This window comes from Lampetra planeri, chromosome 5 (assembly GCF_965212315.1).
Source record: "Lampetra planeri chromosome 5, kcLamPlan1.2.h2, whole genome shotgun sequence".
In the NCBI taxonomy this organism is placed as follows: domain Eukaryota; kingdom Metazoa; phylum Chordata; class Hyperoartia; order Petromyzontiformes; family Petromyzontidae; genus Lampetra; species Lampetra planeri.
Window position 1 is genome coordinate 9,202,052 of NC_136111.1, and position 19,725 is coordinate 9,221,776.

At 51.1% G+C, this 19,725-nt stretch overlaps 1 protein-coding gene across 1 annotated transcript; it reads right to left on the minus strand.

Annotated features, from left to right (window-relative positions):
• Positions 1–570: 570 nt before the first annotated feature.
• Positions 571–15,740, minus strand: LOC144718570 (cyclic nucleotide-gated channel cone photoreceptor subunit alpha-like). The gene is made up of 13 exons (XM_078593942.1): positions 15,628–15,740; positions 14,253–14,360; positions 12,758–12,864; positions 11,748–11,869; positions 11,210–11,392; positions 10,439–10,512; positions 9,120–9,309; positions 8,518–8,712; positions 8,222–8,354; positions 6,976–7,074; positions 4,386–4,504; positions 2,747–2,845; positions 571–2,467 (listed from the first exon to the last, which is right to left on the minus strand). Exons 1-13 carry the CDS (start codon positions 15,738–15,740, stop codon positions 2,276–2,278), a joined length of 1,734 nt encoding a protein of 577 aa, XP_078450068.1. The 3' UTR covers positions 571–2,275.
• Between the last annotated feature and the right edge of the window lie 3,985 nt (positions 15,741–19,725).

The following is a 19,725-nucleotide window of genomic DNA, read 5'->3' on the forward strand; positions in this document are numbered from 1 at the left end:
CCGAAGCAGCATTAAGGTTATTTAAAGTACACAGTGTTCTATGTATAGACGCATCTATACTACAGGGGCATCTAATCGATGGAAGCCTGATGCAATGAATCTATATGTGGGTTTACTCTGGGTACTCCAGCTCCATCCGTATGCACAGCTCAATGAAAAATGAGTTTGGGTGCTTCGATAGACGCTGCTGGATAGTGTTAGCGCGCAAGGCCGCCGGGCTCATGGACCATTTCTGTTCATCTGACAATGAGGGCTTGAAGTTGTTTCGTTATTCATTACCCATCATGCTCCACTATCGACGACCAGCCTCCCTGAGTGTGCACAACCTCACCAGGTCTCAGAAGGTGAGCATGGTTGTTCATCCTGGATAGTGCCTGGATGGGCGATTGCCATGCATAGCAGGTGCAATAGGCTCCAGAGTTATGAAGTAGGCAGCAGAGTGCGGCGTCGAAAAAAATAAATTGTTGTACTTTACTTTTATGGTGCCACATATGTGATCCAGCAGTGTGGCCGAGGGCCTTCCTGCACGAGTGGAGTAACAAGGCCGTGCACGTACAATGGTCCACAACAGCACGTAAATGTTATTTTATTGACGCAGCACAGGATTGTTTGTGTTGTTGTTTACAGGGAGTGCTCTTGCCAATAAAGTTTAAACGAAGAGTGCTTGTTTCGCAAGCCTGACTGCTGCTAGTTGAGACCCAGAAGCTCTAAATCGGTCCAGTTTGCTGAAACACATGCTTCTGGATGAAAACATGTTTAACGTGGATAGAGAATTGTGTTCATTCGCGGTCCTTTGTCAATCCACTGCTGGATGAAGGCCTCCTCCCCACGCCGTGTTCATCGTCCAGATTGTTTGGTCATATTTCACCACATTGGTCAGTGCGAGCTGATGAAGGGAGGGGGAGACCAGGAGCGGGTCAGATATTACCCCCCACCGATGCTTAAGCATGGCTGAGAATTAAACCCAGGTTGCCGCCGGGGTCATAGCAGTAGCTCGTCAATCACTGTGTCACCGCTCCACCCCGGAGATACAAAAGAAAGGTCAATGTATTTTATAATACCCATAATTATCCCCGTACGTTTATAGGCTTGGGCTCTAAGGAGGAGCGTGGAGGATCTGGGGAGTGAAGAGGCGCAGGGAGGAAGGTGCGGAGTTAACGTTATCTGTTACACACACTTAGCGACACCACGGACACATGGGGAGGATGCCAAGGATGGTGATGATGGTGGAGGTGGTGGCGAATGATTTATTGTGATTTTTCAGCAATTTTGGTTGTTTTGTCGGTGATGACGCTGGTGATGTTTGTAATGTTAATGATGATGATGTGGATACTGGTGGCTAAGGTGATATTGGTGCTGACAGAGCTAGATCGAGGTACCTTTGCTCTTGGGACACCAGAGTAAAAAAATCTACCGCCTACCCCCTCGCACCCTACCCTTACAATGGTGAATCTAGGTCAAATGGGGTGAATTTAGGTCAGATGGAGAAAACTGAAGGTAGAAAAAAATATTAAGCACAGCAATTAATTCATTTCATATTCTTCATTTTAATTCAAATAACATGATAATGTGAGTAAGCTGTCCTACTTTCTTAATGATAACATTAATGGGTTTTTTTGCGTGTGTGGACCACTCTTGAGTTTTGGGCCCTGGGCAAATGTCCAAAATTCACCCCCATCCCTGAATCCAGCCCTGGATGCTGGTGCTTAAGCAGTTGAATTTGTAGGAGATGAGATGATTATGACGATGATGATTATGCCACCAATTATGTTTGTGATGTTGTTGCTGATATCATTGATGCCGGATATATTTGTCACGTTCCTTATTAAATGCTAACGGCGATACTCCTAGAGATGTTGCCGATGATAGCACTTATAATTTCACGAGCGACGATGCTAATTGTGATGTTAGTGATATTGACAATGATATAGGTGAAGTTGCCGGTATTTTTGGTGATGTTTGTGATGTCGCACTTTCATTTGCTAGTGCTGCTACTGCTGATGCTGCTGCCGATGCTTGCTGGTGATGCTGGTGATGTCAGATGTTGCCGGCCATTCTGCCGTGATGCCGCTTGCTGATGACGTTGCCTCTGATGTTGATAGTAATGCTTCAACTGGTGATGCTGCCGTCCGTGATGTTGCACGCGCTAATGATGTTGCTGTTACTGACGCTCCTGCCGCCGCTGCCGCCGTTGCCACCGTCCCTGCCACCACTGAGGATAATTCGTCGACATCGCCGCCCGGGATAAGGTCGGCGACTCCGATGGCGAGGTCCGTCACTCCTCGGGCGGTGCGGTGATGGTGAGGATCGTGGGAGTCGCGCTGCCCAGGGAGGAGACGATCCCGTACACGGCCGTCTCCAGCGAGGTGAGGCGGGCGCGCGTCGATGCCACACTCGAGCCCTGCTGCGCCAGGAGGCGTGCCAGTCGCGTGTGCACCCCGTCCAGCAGCGTCTCCAGGCGGGACACCTGTCACGAGACATGCGATGGGGGGACAGACAGGACAGGGGACACACATGCGAGGGAGGGACGAGCGGGAGACACACGAGGAGACACACAGAGACGCACTGTCCAGGACCGGCTGCACGGTGTCCTCATCCTATGTTCTCCATTTCCTCTCTATGGTACCTCGGTTTGCTTTTCCCGTTTCTCCTTTCATCATGATGTCCTTGTGTCCCTCTCCACCCTACCATAGCCCACCGTGTGCTCCCCGTGTTCCACGTCCCCCAAACGCGCCCGATCCTGTACCTTCTGGTCAAGTGTCTTGGGGTCGGGCCCCACATTGGTGCACTCCTCGTCGATTAGGCCGTCCTTCATGAGGATGGCTTTGCCCTTCTCCTCCAGGGCCTGCACGGGACACACAGACAGGACACGGTTCATTCTGCGGTGCACTAATTACACAGTCGATATACGAAGTACACGCACAGTACATATGTAGCGAGTCCAACTGAGTCGCAGACGTTGTCTTGGGAGCAACACTATTTATTTCACCAACTCAACATAACATAACACAACCTACACTTAAGAACGAGACACATTTCGCTATCCCGGTCCGGACCACAAACTGGGTCCCGGACCGCGTGGCTAGAGGTTTCTTCAACCCGACGTGGATCTTCATCACTAGCAACCCGAAGAACCCCGTGCCCATAACGGGGCCTCCGTTATATCGGCCTGGGCTGGGGCTGGCTCCGCCCCTCGCCCCGCCCACCTTCTAGATCTCTCGAGCTCTTTCCCAAGGCTCCCGAGAGCTCTTTTATACCACGTGACCGCCCAGCGGCCCCCGTCCACCGGTGGCCCCCCTCCAATATAATCCGGTCACGTGTCGGCAGGTCAACCAGCGCATCATGCCCCAACGTAACGGGAGCCCGCGCCGCACACTGCTTGCGGTGCTGACCAGCGCTCACCCAAGCCCCGCTAGGGCTGGTACTACGCCCAGTAACCGGGCTACACACAATGCCAACACATTATCCGCTGTGGCTTCGTAAGCCCGGCACCACACAGTGACAATCACAGTCACTACACATGTGTATTTTTAACTTTTTTCGCACTGTATGTTGCCAACCGTGCGAATTAAAGGTGTACATACACACCACCAGACATACATACACACGCAGTGCAATCATGACATACACAGAACGTACATGGGAGCACAAAGACAAAGATCCCCCGTATAGCCTAAACAGATTGTTTGGGCAAGTGCTGTAAGCGAGCATTTTAGAATGCCAACACGGCACACGAAGGGGTGGGTGGCCAGCGCCACGCCCAGCCGCCTTTGTCTCCCCAGTGGCGATTTTTACACACCGAACCAGGTACTTTATTGAGGCTGAGTCGACAAGAAAGTACTCGCACACACTCGCATGCAATAGACGCACACGGAACGCACGGTACTTGCACAAAGTACACACTGACACAGTACACACACACACACGGCACAGGGTACCTGGTAGCATCACTGTGAGAGTAGCTGTGTAAATACCTGTAAGGGGACGTCCATAAATGACGTCACGCGAGTTTGGACGCTTTTTGACCCCCCCCCCCTAGTCACACGGTGTCACAAAAAGTCAGACCCCCCCTCAAATATGACGTCACAAAGCTCTGCCCCCCCCCCCCCCAAAAAAACATGCTTCAAATCGCTTTAAACTATTGTCATTGTAGTGCGTATTTAATGTGGCGCTGCACTCTGACGTTGTAGGAGAAACCATTTATTAAAAAGTCTATTTAATAAAGCAAAACGTGTTGTCTATATTTATTTAAAGTTGCGCATTTTGATGTGACGTCACATTTTTCACCCCCCCCCCCTCGTCACACATCGTCACAAATGTCTGACCCCCCCCCTAGGTGCGTGACGTCATTTATGGCCGGCCCCTGAGTGTGAGTGTGTGAGTACCTGCTTGGCGTCTGGGTACTCTGTGAGCACCTCCATGAGGTCGTCCTTGGACAGGCAGTAGAGGTCCGAGTACCCAATGCTCACGATGTTTGCTGTGCGCCGGTTACCAGACTTACTCCCTACAAAGACAAAGATCCCCCAGAGAGACTGAGCTGACTGTTGGGGGCAAGTGCTGTTAGCGAGCACCTATGAAGGCCGGCACGGCACACGAGGGGGTGGGTGGCCAGCACCACGCCCGGGCAGCCTTTGTCTCCCCAGTGGCGATGTTCTTACACACCACATCAGGTACTCATTTGAGGCTGAGTCGACCTAGGGGAGGCCCAGGACCGGTTCAGATAATCGTCACCGGTGTTGTTGGCCGTGAGCAGGAATCAAACTCGGGTCGCCGGTTCCGTAGCGCAGCGCGCGAACCATTGCACTACCGCTCCCCAGAAACACACACACACGCACACACACACACACGCATGCACACACACATTCACACACGCACACACACACGCACACACACATTCACACACGCACACACGCATGCACACACACACGCACACACACACGCACACACACACATGCACACACAAATTCACACACACGCGCACACACACACGCACGCACACACACACATTCACACACGCACACACACGCATCCAGTGACTCAATTGGAACACGCAGCAGCAATCATCGACCCCCCTCTTCCCCAACCGCGAACACGTGACAGGGCCCTCCTGAGAAAGAGTTGCGAGACTCAGCGAGGCTTTCCCGGGTAAACAGGGATAATAATAACATAACATTGATACATCTACAGAGACATAGATCTCCCTAAAAGCCTCAGTCTCAATATATACATACATACAAAGACAAAGACCACCCGTATAGCTTTAATATACTGTTGGGACAAGTGCTGTTTGTGAGCAACTGTGAAGGCCGGAACGGCTGTGTGGCCAGCCCCACACCCAGTCACCTGTATCTCCCTGTTGTGTACGCACTGCACAAAGTAATCATTTAAGGCTGAGTTGACCAAGAGGAGGCCCAGGGCCGGTTAGATATAATCACCACTGATATTAGCCATGGTTGAGAATCGAACTCTGGTGACGGGGGTTCGTAGCGAGGTGCACTAATCACCGCTCCACCACTCGTACTTACACAAACATACACAAGTTGGTAGCACACAAACCCGGTGAGAATGATTTGTTTCATAGTGTGCAATCATAAAATAAGCTGCATTGTTTGAGTGATGTGAAGCCTTCATAGACGTTGCCCTCCACCACCCTGCCACTGTTGACCTCATCAGGAGTTCCAAATAAATGAAGACTGCATTGCAAATGCACATGGGTGACCTTGGCTTGAACATTCCCACCCTGCAATGTTGTCCTGTAACCAGAGGTCGCAATCGGGTACCCAATACCCGTACCCTACCCGATACCCGGCTACCCGTACCCGGCCGAGTACGGGTACTCGTTTGCGACCCTGGTGCGGCCGGGTACGGGTAGACCGTGAGTCACTGGTGAATAACTGTTTGTCACTCATTTCCCAACGTCTTGTCTCTTCTCACAATTCAAGTTCCTAGAATCAACCCACCCGCGCCTGCAACATGGCTTCATGGCTTCATCCCAGAGGTCGCAATCAGGTACCCAATACCCGTACCCTACCCGTTTGCGACCATGGTGCGGCTGGGTACGGGTACGGGTAAGGAATCAAAACCCGTTTGCGACCTCTGCCTGTAACTGCTGCCACTACTGACGGTCTCGGGATGTGGTCGTCCTGGCAAAAGGGCAGTTTGAGCTCAATGCGCTCACCAGCTGAGCCTGTTCGTGTCGGATTTACCCACTCATGCCCGGTCACTGCTGCTCTCTGGTGGCGGTATGATTAATTAAAACAATGATTCGTAAATCCACTGCCGGATGTCAAAGCCTCTCCGTGCCATGTCGCTCATGGCGGTTGTGTGACCATACTTCAACATGCTTGTCCATGTGCGTTGGTGAATGGGGTGGATAGACAAAGAACCGATTCAGATATCAGTCGCCATTGATGTTAGCTGTGGCAAGACTCGGGTAATCGTGTTCTTAGCGCAGCATCTCAGCTGTTTTTTTTAAACGAGCACAGATCGCACAGGTCATGCATAGTTCATCATCATCATCACCACAGTTCCTTGGTTTCCTCCGGCAAGAATGAGCCCTAATTTGACCCTGTAAGATGAAATATATGCAAATGTTATGCCTGACATGTTGTTAGACATAGGAGGATACATTGATACGTATAAACAAAATAGACAAAGGTCCCCGCATAGCCAGTATAGGCCGTTGGGGCAAGTTCTGTTCGCGAGCACATATTAAGGCTGACACGACAATTAAAGGGGGATGGCTTAGCCAGCACCACACACGAGTTGCATTTGCGTCCCCCCATTGCTGATGGTGATGGTGGTAGCGATGGTCCCTGAGGGCGATAACAGTGGTAGTGACCTGCTGGTGGTGATGTGATGCTGGCGCTGCTCATGGCGATGTTAGTGATTGTTGGTAGTGATGGTAGCGGTGTGACAGTAGTGATGGTGTTGGCGATGATGGTATTGATGCTATGATGGCAGTGATAGATCCACCCTTGATGTTGAGGATGCTGATTTCTCCAAAGTAGCTTCCTGAAGACAGAACCACGAACTGCTTGAGCCCATCATCTGATACCACAGCCAGACGGCCGTCTGTGCACACACACATACACACAAACGTGCACATAGTGTGTCTGTGCATTATACTTGTGTAGTAGGTTCAACTGAGTCGCCTCTTGGAGGCAACACATTTAATTAACACCAACACACGGGGTAACTGTCCCTTAACAGAATAACAACCTATGGTGGTGACCACCAGGCTAACTACACTAATTACACCGTAACGAGCTACTACGGATCGGACCAGAGCTCGGGTCCAGGTCCACGTGTTGCAGACTCGGTAGAACGTAGACGAAGGTTCCTTCAGGATGAACAACAACGCCGTCCCCTCTGGGGGACCCGGCTTATATCCTCTGCGGCGTGGCCGGCTCCACCCTTAGCCACGACCACCTTCCAGAACCCTCGAGCAGGATCTCGACCCGGACCACGTGACCACCCCTAGCTCCCACTTGGGGCCCCTGTGTAGACTTTACTGGTCACGTGCCCTCTCGGATCAACCAGAGTGCCATGGCCTTTCGTAACCCCTTTCTTACGGCCGGCACTTCCACACCCTATCCTGTAGGGCTGGCACTGCACGCCAAGCGTGGTGCCACTCAGCGCTATCAATCAGTGCTCACCGAGCCCCTCTAGAGCCGGTACTACACCCAAGTTAAAGTGGTGGAGTGACATCCTGCGATGTCACTACACTTGTGTACTGATGTGCACGCACACACAAACGCGTACACATACTAAACGCACACTCGTGCACATGTACATGAGCACATACATATCAGGTAACCCTTGCAAATTAGACTGTCCTGGTCTCTCGAGTACCCACCTGGTTAAACAAATAAAATGTAAACAAACATGCCTACAAAGATGAAGGTCTCCTTGTAGCCTGTATAGCTGACTGTTGGGGCAAACATTGTTCGTGTGCCCCCATTCAGGCCGGCATGGGGCATGCGGTGACAGTGCGGCCAGCTCCACACCTGGCCGCCAGGTACTCATTCAAGACTGAGTCGACCCAGGGGACGACCAGTTCAGATTTCACTCACCATTGACGTGAGCCATGGCCAGGAATCGAACTCTGGCCCGTAGCGCAGTGCGCCAACCACTTCCCCACCGCCACAGACGTGTATACACACAAGGCACGTGTGAACACACACGTGATAATGGACCACCCCCGTCAGCCAGCCCCCACCTTTGACGATGTACATCTCTCGCCCCACGTCTCCCTTGCGACAGATGTACTCCCCGGGGCCAAACACCTGCGGCTTCAGCTTTAGAACGAGTTCAATGAGCAGCCCTGCCTCGCAGTCCGCAAATATTCGCACCTACGGACACGCGGAGGCACGAAGGGGAGAGACGGGGGAACGAGCGGGTTGACACACCCATGGGGACATGCGAAGATGCACCACTTGGGGCGTGTTGACAGAGATACACGTGAAAATAAGTGTGGGCATGCTAAGGTGGACACCTGCCCCCCCCCCTTCCCACCTTCTTGATGGTCTCCATGTGCACGTTTGAGGCCACCTCCGCGCGGAGCCGAACGGGCAGAGAGGCGAGCACGGCCGCCTCGTCGCCCGCCTTGCCGTACGCCCACACGTGGTCGAAGTAAGCGACGACGCGCTCCTGCAGGGACCGCGTCACCCCCCGCAGACGCATGTAGCGCTTCACCCCGTCCACGCGGGTCTGATGAACAGACCGGTGGGGCACACGTCGGGGGAGACACAACGGCACACGGGAAGATACAGCGCTTCACCCCATCGACGTGGGTCTAATGTCGCACACTGAGGTGGACTTTGCAGCCTCCTCAACCATGGAGCCATGAACCGCGACTGCTCCATGTGTCTCTGCCCATCTGCACATGTCTGTACTTCACTGCGTGTCTTTTGTGTATCCGTATGTTTACGTGACTCCACGCGTGCCTATTTGTGTCCCACGTCTCTGTGTGTGTGCGTGTGTCCGTCTCTGTGAGTGTCTCCGTGCGTCTTTCAATCCGAGGCGGACTTCCGTAGCCTCGTCAACCCCGTGGCCAGCAACCACCTCCACCGCCGCTTGACCGAGGAACAACCACGCGGGGGGGTGGGAACCCTGACCTGGAAATCTGCGCGTGCCGCGTTCATGTTGGAGATCATGGCGCCCACGTTGCCGACGATGGTGGCGAAGATGAGGACCCCGACGAGGAAGTCGCACACCACAAACACAAACTCCTCGTCGCGCGCCGGCGGCGGGGTCTCCCCGATCGTCGTCAGCGTTAGCGTCGACCAGTACAGGCTGAACACGTACCTGCGCCATGGCAACGAGGTTACTGTGGTGATAAGGTAACCATGGGTAACATGTGTAACCCTGCTACTGGCTGAATACGTACCTGCGCCATGGCAACGGGGTAACCGTGGTGAAGGGGTAACCATGGGAAACACGTACTTTTTATCCACATTGTCCTGTCTCCAGCGCATTGCTTTCCTCCCTGTGCCGTACCAGTTCGGGAACTGACACAACAGTCCAATATTATTGGCTTTAGCATGAATTACGCATGCTAAATAATCAATTATTTGGTCAGCAAATCTATGCACGTATGGTTTGGTTCAATTATATCAATCGATGCATCGTTGTGACTCTAGTTGCCATAACCCAGGTAAATATTCAATCTGCGCTGATAATACCTGTGTAGTGACATCGTGGATGTCACTGTGTAATGCCGGCCCGAGAGGGGCACGGCGTGCGGTGTATTGACATCGCGGACACCCCGTATATGTGGGTGTAGTACCGGCCCTAGAGGGGCTCGGTGAGCGCTGAATGATAGTGCTGAGTGGCACCACGCTCAGCATGTAGTGCCGACCCCTACAGGATCGGGTGTGAGGGTGCCGGTCACGGAATGGGGTTACTAAAGGCCGTGGCACTCTGGTTGACCCCAGAGGACACGTGACTGGTAAAGTCTACACAGGGGCCTCAAGTGGGGGCTAGGGGTGGTCACGTGTCGGGTCGAGATCCTGCTCGAGGATTCTGGAAGGTGGTCGTGGCCAAGGGCGGAGCCAGCCACGGCCAGAGCGGATATAAGCCGAGTCCCCAGAGGGACCGGGGTTCGGCGTTGCTGTTGTTATCCTGAAGAAGTCTACGTTCTACGTCCTGAAGAGTCACCAACACGTGGACCCGGACCCATGCTGTGGTCCGGTCCGTTGTAGCTAGTTACAGAGTAATTAGCGCAATTAGCCTGGTGGTTCACCACCATAGGTTGTTATCATGTTAACCCCGTGTGTTGGTATAATAAATGTTTAACACGTGTTGCCTCCAAGAAGTGCGTATGCGACTCAGTTGAACTCACTATACCTGCATTCCTGTCTTAACTGAATGATGTGTAAGTATAAGGTTGCATGTACGTGTGTAAACTATCTGCATTTGTGTGCTGTGTACGTACTTGCGCATGAGATGAGAGTACTCAGGGATGTTGACATCTGGATAAACCCACTGATCAGAGCCAAACCCGATAACCTGCACACGAGAGATGACAACATCATCATCAACATCCCCGTCATCATCGGTGTCAATAATATCATATTCATCATTATCATTGATAACATCGCTATAATGGTCATCATCGTCATTGACGAGTGTCCTGGAGTGGACAGTCTACGTAGAAGAGGCTTAGCTTCAGGTTCCCTTGTTCCAAATGCTGCCTCACTCCCCAGGTCTCCGAGCGGCACAGATATCCAGGTAACCCTGCCTCTCAGAGCACCATATTTTCTAAATCCCCTCACTAACCTCGTAGGTCAACTTGTCCTCGAGTCTCTTGTCCCCTGGTCTCCCACATCCCCTCAATCTCAGATCCCTTTCTCTCTCAATTCTGCAGGGACACCCAGACCTTCAAGTCTCCCCAAGATCCCCATGTATTTCCTAGGTTCCCCTCTTCTGAAATCCCGTTATCTCCCACGTTCCGTCATCTCTCCCAGGCGCCCTCATCTGTAAAAGGTGCCCCTGTCTCTCCAGTTCCAGGGCTGCAGGGACCAACGGAGTAGCGTGGTTGGTGTGTGGCCTGGTGTAAGGAATTAAATGGGGCCCCCTGTTGCAATTTCCCACCCCACTCTCTTGATAGCTCAGCACCGAAGCCCCTCCAGCCAGTGGGGCCCCAGTGCAGTTGCACTGCCTGCACACCAATCATTCGACAGCTACACCGCCACCGCGGAGAGACCTTGGAGATGGCGAAGTAGATGCACGCGTTCCAGTGGATGATCACCACGATGTAGAGCACGAGGTTGGAAATGCGGAAGAGGTTGGGGAAGTTGGTGCGCGTCTCCGTGCGCTGGAAGAACTCGGACATGCGGTAGATGCGAACCACGCGGTTATAGCGCAGCTCCGGGAAGTTGGGGCCGAGCTGGGACAGCACAGATTTTCACGGGCACTCTCCAGAACTCTCCAACACTCTCAAGTACTCTACATTCTCTCCAGTGCCCTCAAAAAACTATCAAACTCTCGAGAACTATACAGCACCCTCCATAAATCGACACACTTTCCAGTGCTCTGGACACTTTCATGGACCTCTCCAGAAATCTACGAACTTTTAGCAACTCTCCAGAATTGTACATCACTCTCAGTCAGTCACACTCCACATTACGAACACCCCATCAGTCACTATCATCCCACATGCCCTTTGTCACTCAAAGCTCTGCATCCTCCCTCCCAGCACTCAACTCACACGCTCCACTGCTCCTACGCTCCCCGTTGAGTACCCATATATAAGCGATGTCGGTGGGAAGGATGGAGATAATATCGAGTTTGAAGAGCCGCGTCTTCATGTAGTTTTGTCGAAGGCGCTTCAAGTCGTGCACGAGGAGACCTTGGTCCAGGAACCCTGCACAACACCACACCTCTCCATCACCGCCACACCTCGTCATGATCTCACTTGTGTGTGTGTGTAGTTTGTTCTCCTTCCCTTGCACGTCCGTACATACATACCGTATCTCCATCATCACATCTCGCCACCACCACCACCACCACTGCCATGTATCAGTCAGGAGGTACAATGGGGTTTGAATGTGTCGGTGGGTCGTGAATGAGGTGTTAGGAGGTGTGAGGTGTTTAGTGTCATTCGTGTAGTTATATATGTCAGCGTGGTGGTTGTTGCGATTGTTCGAGTAGTTGTTCCTTTTAGTGGTAGTCATTGTAAATGTAGAATTTATAGTGCAGTCATTTACGAGCATAACGTTGGCAAAAGTGTGTCTCCTTGAGTGACTCCACTCCTAATAAGTATGCCAGTACCTCGTGTAATGCGTTATTTTTATATATTATTTAAATGTTTTTTTATTATTATTGAGGCCTTCTTTTTGTGTTACAGCAACACTGGCCGGTGTTTTCTGATAACTGGATCGAAGAAACAAAGGCATAATATATAAATGAAGGAAACATTCAACTCACAGTTGGCGATCACAAAGTCATCGTCATGGTCAACAGGAATGAGCAACTGTACAGAAAGTGTAAGAAAAACTTAATGAAAAAAAAGGCTGCTGCAACGTTGGGCTCAAGATAAGTACGCGTAAAACAAAAGTCACGTGTGAGGTGTGAACGGGTATGAGGTGGTGTGAGGAGGTGCAATGAGTTGAGGGTAACAATGCGGTGTGATCAGGAATGATGAGGTGTGGTGTAAAGCAGTGTGATGGATGCGTTGAGGGTAACAATGCACAATGAGATAAGAGATGCGTTGCTGAGGAAGTGTGAGGAGGCGTGATGAGGCATCTATAACCTGTGCGGATGCGAACCCAGGTGTCGAGGAGGTACACCAGGTCTGACAGCAGATCCAGGGTCATCCAGGTGTAGGTGTGTTCAGTCTGCATCTCATCGAAACATGCCCTGCACCACCAACAGCAACCAACACGGTAATGGATAAATACACTTTTAATGATTCCCTATGTCAGTGCGATTATTTTAACAGCTGCATAGTCATTGAGGCATGACCCCTGGTACTGGGTTGACATTTTTTCTCTCTCCAGATTTTGCTTGCAAGATGGCAGGCATTTTACCGTAGAAACGTGTGGGTTGGAACGGCTGCAGTGAATACGCGAGCGTGTTTGTGACTACAGCAGCATGGTGCCAGTGGGCACTTTAACTTCCAAACAATGTTGTTTGGAGGTTGACAGGTGGAGTAGGAATCAAGCACACATTGGCGGTCACAGGGATAAGTGTGGGAACACTTCATTCAATAATTCAAAGCAAAGTTGAATTTCTAAAGTGTGCACCCATGCGTTGTGGACAACCATAAAGCAAACAGGCTTTGCATTTGTCACATCGTATTGGTTGAGATTCCCACGTTAAACCTGAAACGGCGATGAAACTGGAATCCATTATGAGCCAGGGAGTGTCAGACCACTGAACGGACACAGCCAGTTTCTCCAGTCAAGAAAAAAATATATCAACCCTTTGCTAGAAAGGTTATGATGACGATGTTTGTGATATGCAGGGTCCAATAACAACTGCATTACAGGACAATGGACACTGTCACCAGTGCTTCCGATTGTAACAAGTTGGATAACAAATTAAAGACTGATATTCATCAGAAACGCCATGGACCCTTGAAAAAGGGAGTGGTGTTTCGGCACAGAAAATGCAATCTTACAATGCTGTGTGTGCAAATGATGGAATTGGTGGGAAACTTAAATGGGTTGATCCAGCACACAGTCCAGACCAAGGCCCCTTCTGACTTCCCATCTGTGCGGGCCTTTGAAATAAGTGCTACGCCGAAGTTGGTTCTACAGTCATGAGGCCGTAAGAGCGGTGGTGCAGTCATGGCTTAAGCAACAACCGGTGACTTTTATGGTGCTGGAACGAAGAAGCATGTGCGCCATTGGGACGAGCGCGTTGTAGTCGAAGATAATTGTATGGAGATGTTGTCTGTCATGTTGATGCCAACACATATTCTGTGAAACATATATTCAGCTCTTCATTGAAACCCCATACTGACAAAACACAGCATGCACCGCTACTATAACTACCAGCATCATCACCTCCAATGGTCACCACTGACAAATACATCATCACCACTTTTACCGCCATGACCACCACCAGCATCACCACCACCAAAACCACAAACATAACCACAATCAACACAACAACCACCATCTTCAACCTTTGCAAATACAACCACCACCTTGACTACCACCACCGTCCAATACAACAAAAACACCAAGACCACCACCAACAGTCGTCATTATTATCGTTACCACCACCACCACCAACCCTACCGGCACACGAGCATGAGGAGGTTGTACATGATCGGCACGGAGACTACGCACAGCCAGTGGTAGTAGAGGGTGCTCGAGGGGTCCAGCACAAACGCCTCCTTCGGGGGACTAGGGTAGAGGGGCGCACAAGGGACCCCCGCAGGGGCAATGAGGGGGGGGGGTCACATTAAGTGCACATGGAATCATGATAATTTGTTCGGCAATATACATGAGCGCGTGGGGAGGGGGGGAGGGTCACGCGATGTCGTATGGGGGGCACTGATGATGACACACTAATGATGACACATCACGTGGGCATGTGATGTGTCATCGTCAGCCATGAACAATCCACTGCTGGATGAAGAGCTGCCCAAAACCGTCGCCCATTCATTTTACGGTCCCTTGCGATGTTAAATCGACCGAGCGCCAGAACAGGAGCTTATTGTATCTCCCCATCTTCGTGGTGGACGCCCTCTCGGGTGCATTCCCTCATTTGGCTGCCACTCCGTAGTCTCGACCTCCGATCATCGCTCCTTCTAATCGACGCGTCCTGCCTGAGCCCACAATGGGCTCACGTGAAATTACGTGGCGTCTTATGGGGGGGGGGGGGTCACATGGTTGACACATGATGTGTCACGTGGGGGCAAATAGATTCGCATGGGGTTAACACGGGAGGGCACGGGGGACACACTTGGGATCATGATGGGGGTCACTTGGGATTCATGGGGCCATACGCATGAACACATTTCCATTAGTGTTCAAGGGAGGGATGAACACGTGACACATATAAATACTTGCGCACCACACCACACATACACTCGAATATACAAAGACAAAGACCCATCCCAATATCCTGCATAGACAAACAGTAGCTGGGAAAAATGTTTTTAGCGATCACCTATTGAATCCGGAAAGGGATACGAGGGGGTGGTGTGGATAGCACCGCGCCCGGCCGCCTTTGTCTCCACAGTTCTGAGGTATATACAGCATACAGCACTAGCTACTCTACTCACTTAAGGCTGAGTCTACTTATGGGAGGCCCAGTACCATTTCAGATAATCGTCACTGGCCATGCTGGCCCTGAGCGGGAACCGAACTCGGGACTCCGGGTTTGCAGCGCTGCGCGCTAACCACTGCACCACACACGAACGTATGTGAATACAAAACAACACGGACATATCAAGACCATCAACCCTTACAGCCTTCACAGACTATTGGGGGCAAGTGCTGTTCGCGAGCACCTACGAAGGCCGGCACAGTACACGAGGGAATGGTTGGCCAGCACCACACTCGGCCGCCTTTGTCTTCCTGGTGGTAATGATGACACATAGCACCAGGTACAAGTAGTCAGCTGAGGTTTAGTCACATCTGCACACACACGCGTACGTGCACTCACCTGGGGGTCTCTTTGGGGGGCGGAGGTGGCGGAGGGGGCGGTGGAGGTGGGGGTTTGGGTTCCTCCTCTTTCTCCGGAGCCCTGAGTGTGGCGTGGGCACCGCACATCATCATCATCATAAGCAGTGGTCAGTCGTGGGCTAGAGTCAACTTGGGCTAGAAAAACCTGGATTCACAGCTGATATCACACATCCACGCTTTAACACCTGAGTCTACGTGTGTGTATATATATTATGACATAGACGCACATCTGAGCTCTTGAACCTGGCCATAAGAGTAGGCACAAAGCAAATATCAACAGATATCCTTGGGACAAGTGCTGTCAGCGAACTCCGATCAAGGTCAGACACACAACTACATCTGGGCTCACGTGGACGAGCCGATATCTGGATTCTCAAATCTGATCATTTGTAGACACTTGTGGACACCTGTAAGCTCACACCTGAGACACACAACTGTGTACAAGTGTAGTAACATCGCAGGATGTCAACATGCAGTGCCGCCCTAGAGAGGCACGGCGTTTGGTGTAATGACATCGCGGACACCACTAGGATGTGGGTGTAGTACCGGCCCTAGAGGGGCCCGGTGAGCGCTGATCGATAGCGCTGGATGGCACCACGCTTGGCGTGCAGTGCCAGCCCCTACAGGACAGAATGTGGGCGTGCCGGCCGTGGATGAGGTTACTAAAGGCCATGGCACTCTGGTTGACCCGAGAGGACACGTGACCGGTTAAGTCTGCAAAGGGTCCCCAAGAGGGGCTTGGGGGGTCACGTGGTTGGGATCCAGATCCTTCCCGAGGATTCTGGAAGGTGGTGGTGGCCAAGCGCGGAGCCAGCCACGCCGCAGAGAATATAAACTGGGTCCCGAGAGGGGCCAGGGTGGTTGTTTATTCTGGAAGATACCTTCGTCTACGTTCTCCGTTCAACGAGTCTCCAACACGTGGACCTGGACCAGAGCTGTTGGTCCCGCTCCGTAGTAGCTCGTTACGTTGTAATTAGTGCAGTTAGCCTGGTGGTCACCACCATAGGTTGTTATTTTGTTAAGGAGAAGTTACCCCGTGTGTTGGAGTTAAATAAATGTGTTGCCTCCAAGTCTACGTCTACGACTCAGGTGAACTCACTAAACAGAGATATCTGTTGCACACGCAACACTGACGTTCGCTACTAAGTGGCGGTGAAGTCACTGCGGAGCGTGTGCCAGGCTATGTGCGCTTTTACACCACGTCGAACGCCCAATGACAGGTCACGGGACAGACCCAGGTGCTATGGGTTTGACTGAAATGACTGACAGATACAAGACAAAGATCGAATACCCCCACACCCACCCATAGCCACAACAGACGTGGGACAAGTGTCGTTAGCAAGCGCCTATGAAGGCCGGTACGGCACACGAGCAGGTGTCTTCCCCCAGTGGGGATGTTTGAACTCCGCAACATGTATTCATTTGAGGCTGAGTCGACCCAGGGGAGGCCCGGGACCGATTCAGAAAATCTTCACTGGTGTGTTGGCCGTGACCAGGAATCGAACTCGGGTCGTAGGGGTTTGTAGCGCAGCGCGCTAACCACTACACCCACCGCTCCCCACACCTGAGCACACGCGCGTGCGCACACACACACGCGCACCTGGCCACACCTGGGAAGAGACACCTTTGTACTGAGACTGCCCAGCCACGCCCCCACATCAGACTCACCCATCCTTGTTGACCTTGTCGTTGTCGTCGCCGCCTTTGTTGTTGTTGTTATTGTTGTTGCTGCTGCTGTCACCTATATGTTTGTTGTTGCTGCTGCGTCCCATGTCCCTGTTGTCCCACGCATGCGTCGTGAGTGGGGGATACACAGAGGGACATGTTTTAGAGTTCGCTGAGGATTTCTCATAAGGGGCCAGGTCTGGTCAAGGTCAGGTAAGGTTAGGGTTGATTTAGGCTGGGTCAGAATGAAGGCAGGTGAGGTCACAGTGGGGGTCAATTGAGGTCAGGTCCGGTTGAGCGAAATCTGGTCACGTCATGGGATCACGTTAGCTCAGGCCAATATGGAACGGGTCAAGATAAATTCAGGTTATTCTTGTTTTAGATCAGATGAAGTCGGGTCATTGAGTTAAGACCTGGAGAGGTCCGATTGAAGGTCGGTTTTGGGTCAAGTAAAAGTCAGGGCAGAATGTCAGCTCAAGTCGAGCTCGGGCAAGTCAAGCTGGAATCTGTGCTACGTGCATCCATCTCCTGGCCACCTTGTAACAGTGAACTAAAATAACAAGTGCTTGTGAAATATATAGGCAGATAAACAAACCATTCCTCCTTTAAAAATGTACCCCAAAATAAGCACACATTAAAACAATTTGAATGCATGTACAGTAGTACTCAGTAGGTGATATACATTATTATTCTCAACTGGTAGTGGGATTATCTTGATACGTATTGCTTTGAGCGTCACGCTCCACAAAAGGCAACTTACTTGGTTAATTGATGATCAGCATAATAAAGTAACGCATCATTTTTGGGCAAACTTGCCCTATGAGTCAACACGATCAATCCCCGGATCATACTTTTTCCATCAATGCAAAATATTAGATTTGTAATTTCCCTAGATATAAGCAGATATTCGACTTTGCTAGGCCTTCTAGAATTACAGTATTTAGGATTTGCCTCAAGTCACACGGCCAGACAAATACATAAATTATGAATCAGTCACTTTATGTATTAGAAATGGATTACAGAAATGTAATTTCATTTGGAAACCCAGTGAATATATCTGAAGGCCCGTTGGGCAAAATATACCCTTCCTTTCACAGGCAGTGAGAAAAAATGCTGTTATTTTAAATTAACATGTTATTCATCGTACGCATTTTTCAGGCGTAAGTGCTACTTATGATTATTATTGGTCAAATATTCAAATGCAGATCCCTCCAAAAAAATGTCGAGACCCAGCGAGGCTTACCTTGATAAGGTTCACGGCACAGTTCGCTGTGTTGTGAACCGGACCACCCAAGTTCGACTCCTGGCTACGGCTAATATCAGTAGGGAGTGATATATGGATCCAATCCCCACGTCTTAACCAAGCTGCACTGACCCAACGTGGTGAAGTATGGTCGAAACAATCGTCACGACTGACACGGTGTGGCCAACGCCAACACCCACCAAAGGGCTGTGATTTTAAATAATTGCTATATATTAACCCATGCAGCGACTTCGTAACACACCGATGACAATGAACATAGCCTGGCAGTACTAACGATGCTAATGATGATTCAAGAAAAAAGACAGGGTGCAAACACTCACCTCTCTTCCCTGCCTGTCGCTGCCACCTGCACGGGGCATGCGAGGAGTGTCTGTGAGTGGAGGGATTAATCCCAGAAAAGCTGGATTAGAGGCAAGGCGGTCTAATCCGCTGAGATCAGCACTTTCTGTTTAAACCTGTCACCACTCGGCCCCTTCTCCATGTCAGCTCGAAGTGTTATTTACAAAGATGGAGAGGACGTCAATATACTTTGACACGATTGATAGCTGCGACTAAAGTTAGCGTTAATTTAGATGACAGTCACGTTCACACGAGACTCGGACCAATTCATGAACACCCCCCCCCCCCGCAAACGCGACGTTCCATCTCAGTGTATTATCCAGGCAACAATATTGTAATAACATAAAAATCACTCGGATCTCACCCCCCGATCTGAAAAGTCAAGCAGGGTTTGAGCCACGATAATACAAAAGTAGAGTGACATTCCGGTTTACGTCGGGGATGCGTTCCTGAAAGGCGCGACGAATATCGAAACAACGTGAATCAAAGCACTTTGCAGGCAAACCCGGGTTATATAGTTTGACTGTGGGACTACGTGGCGGGCAGCAGAGGGCAGTGCGGCCAAACATGCAAGTAGAGCAGTACTTCTATGCTTCCACACAGCCGCTCCGCGACTTCACCCACCCGCACTCAGCAGCGTGAAGATCGAGACAAAGGTGGCCCGGGCGCGGTTCTGGCCACACCACCGCTGCGTGTGGCTTTCCGGCCTTAATAGGTAGTCACTAACAGCGCGGTGTGCTGTATATAGCCCTCATCCAACAGTGGATTGACAAGGGCTATACATCTATAACAATACAACGTGCCCCCCCC

Excerpts from the sequence above, each read along its gene's own strand:
- LOC144718570 (XM_078593942.1), bottom strand. The coding sequence starts at position 15,740 with ATGATGATGTGCGGTGCCCACGCCACACTCAGGGCTCCGGAGAAAGAG. Across the intron at positions 14,361-15,627 it reads CCCCCCAAAGAGACCCCCAG|TCCCCCGAAGGAGGCGTTTG; the intron begins GTGAGTGCACGT and ends CCTCTACCCTAG. Across the intron at positions 9,310-10,438 it reads TACTCTCATCTCATGCGCAA|GTACGTGTTCAGCCTGTACT; the intron begins GTACGTACACAG and ends GCCATGGCGCAG.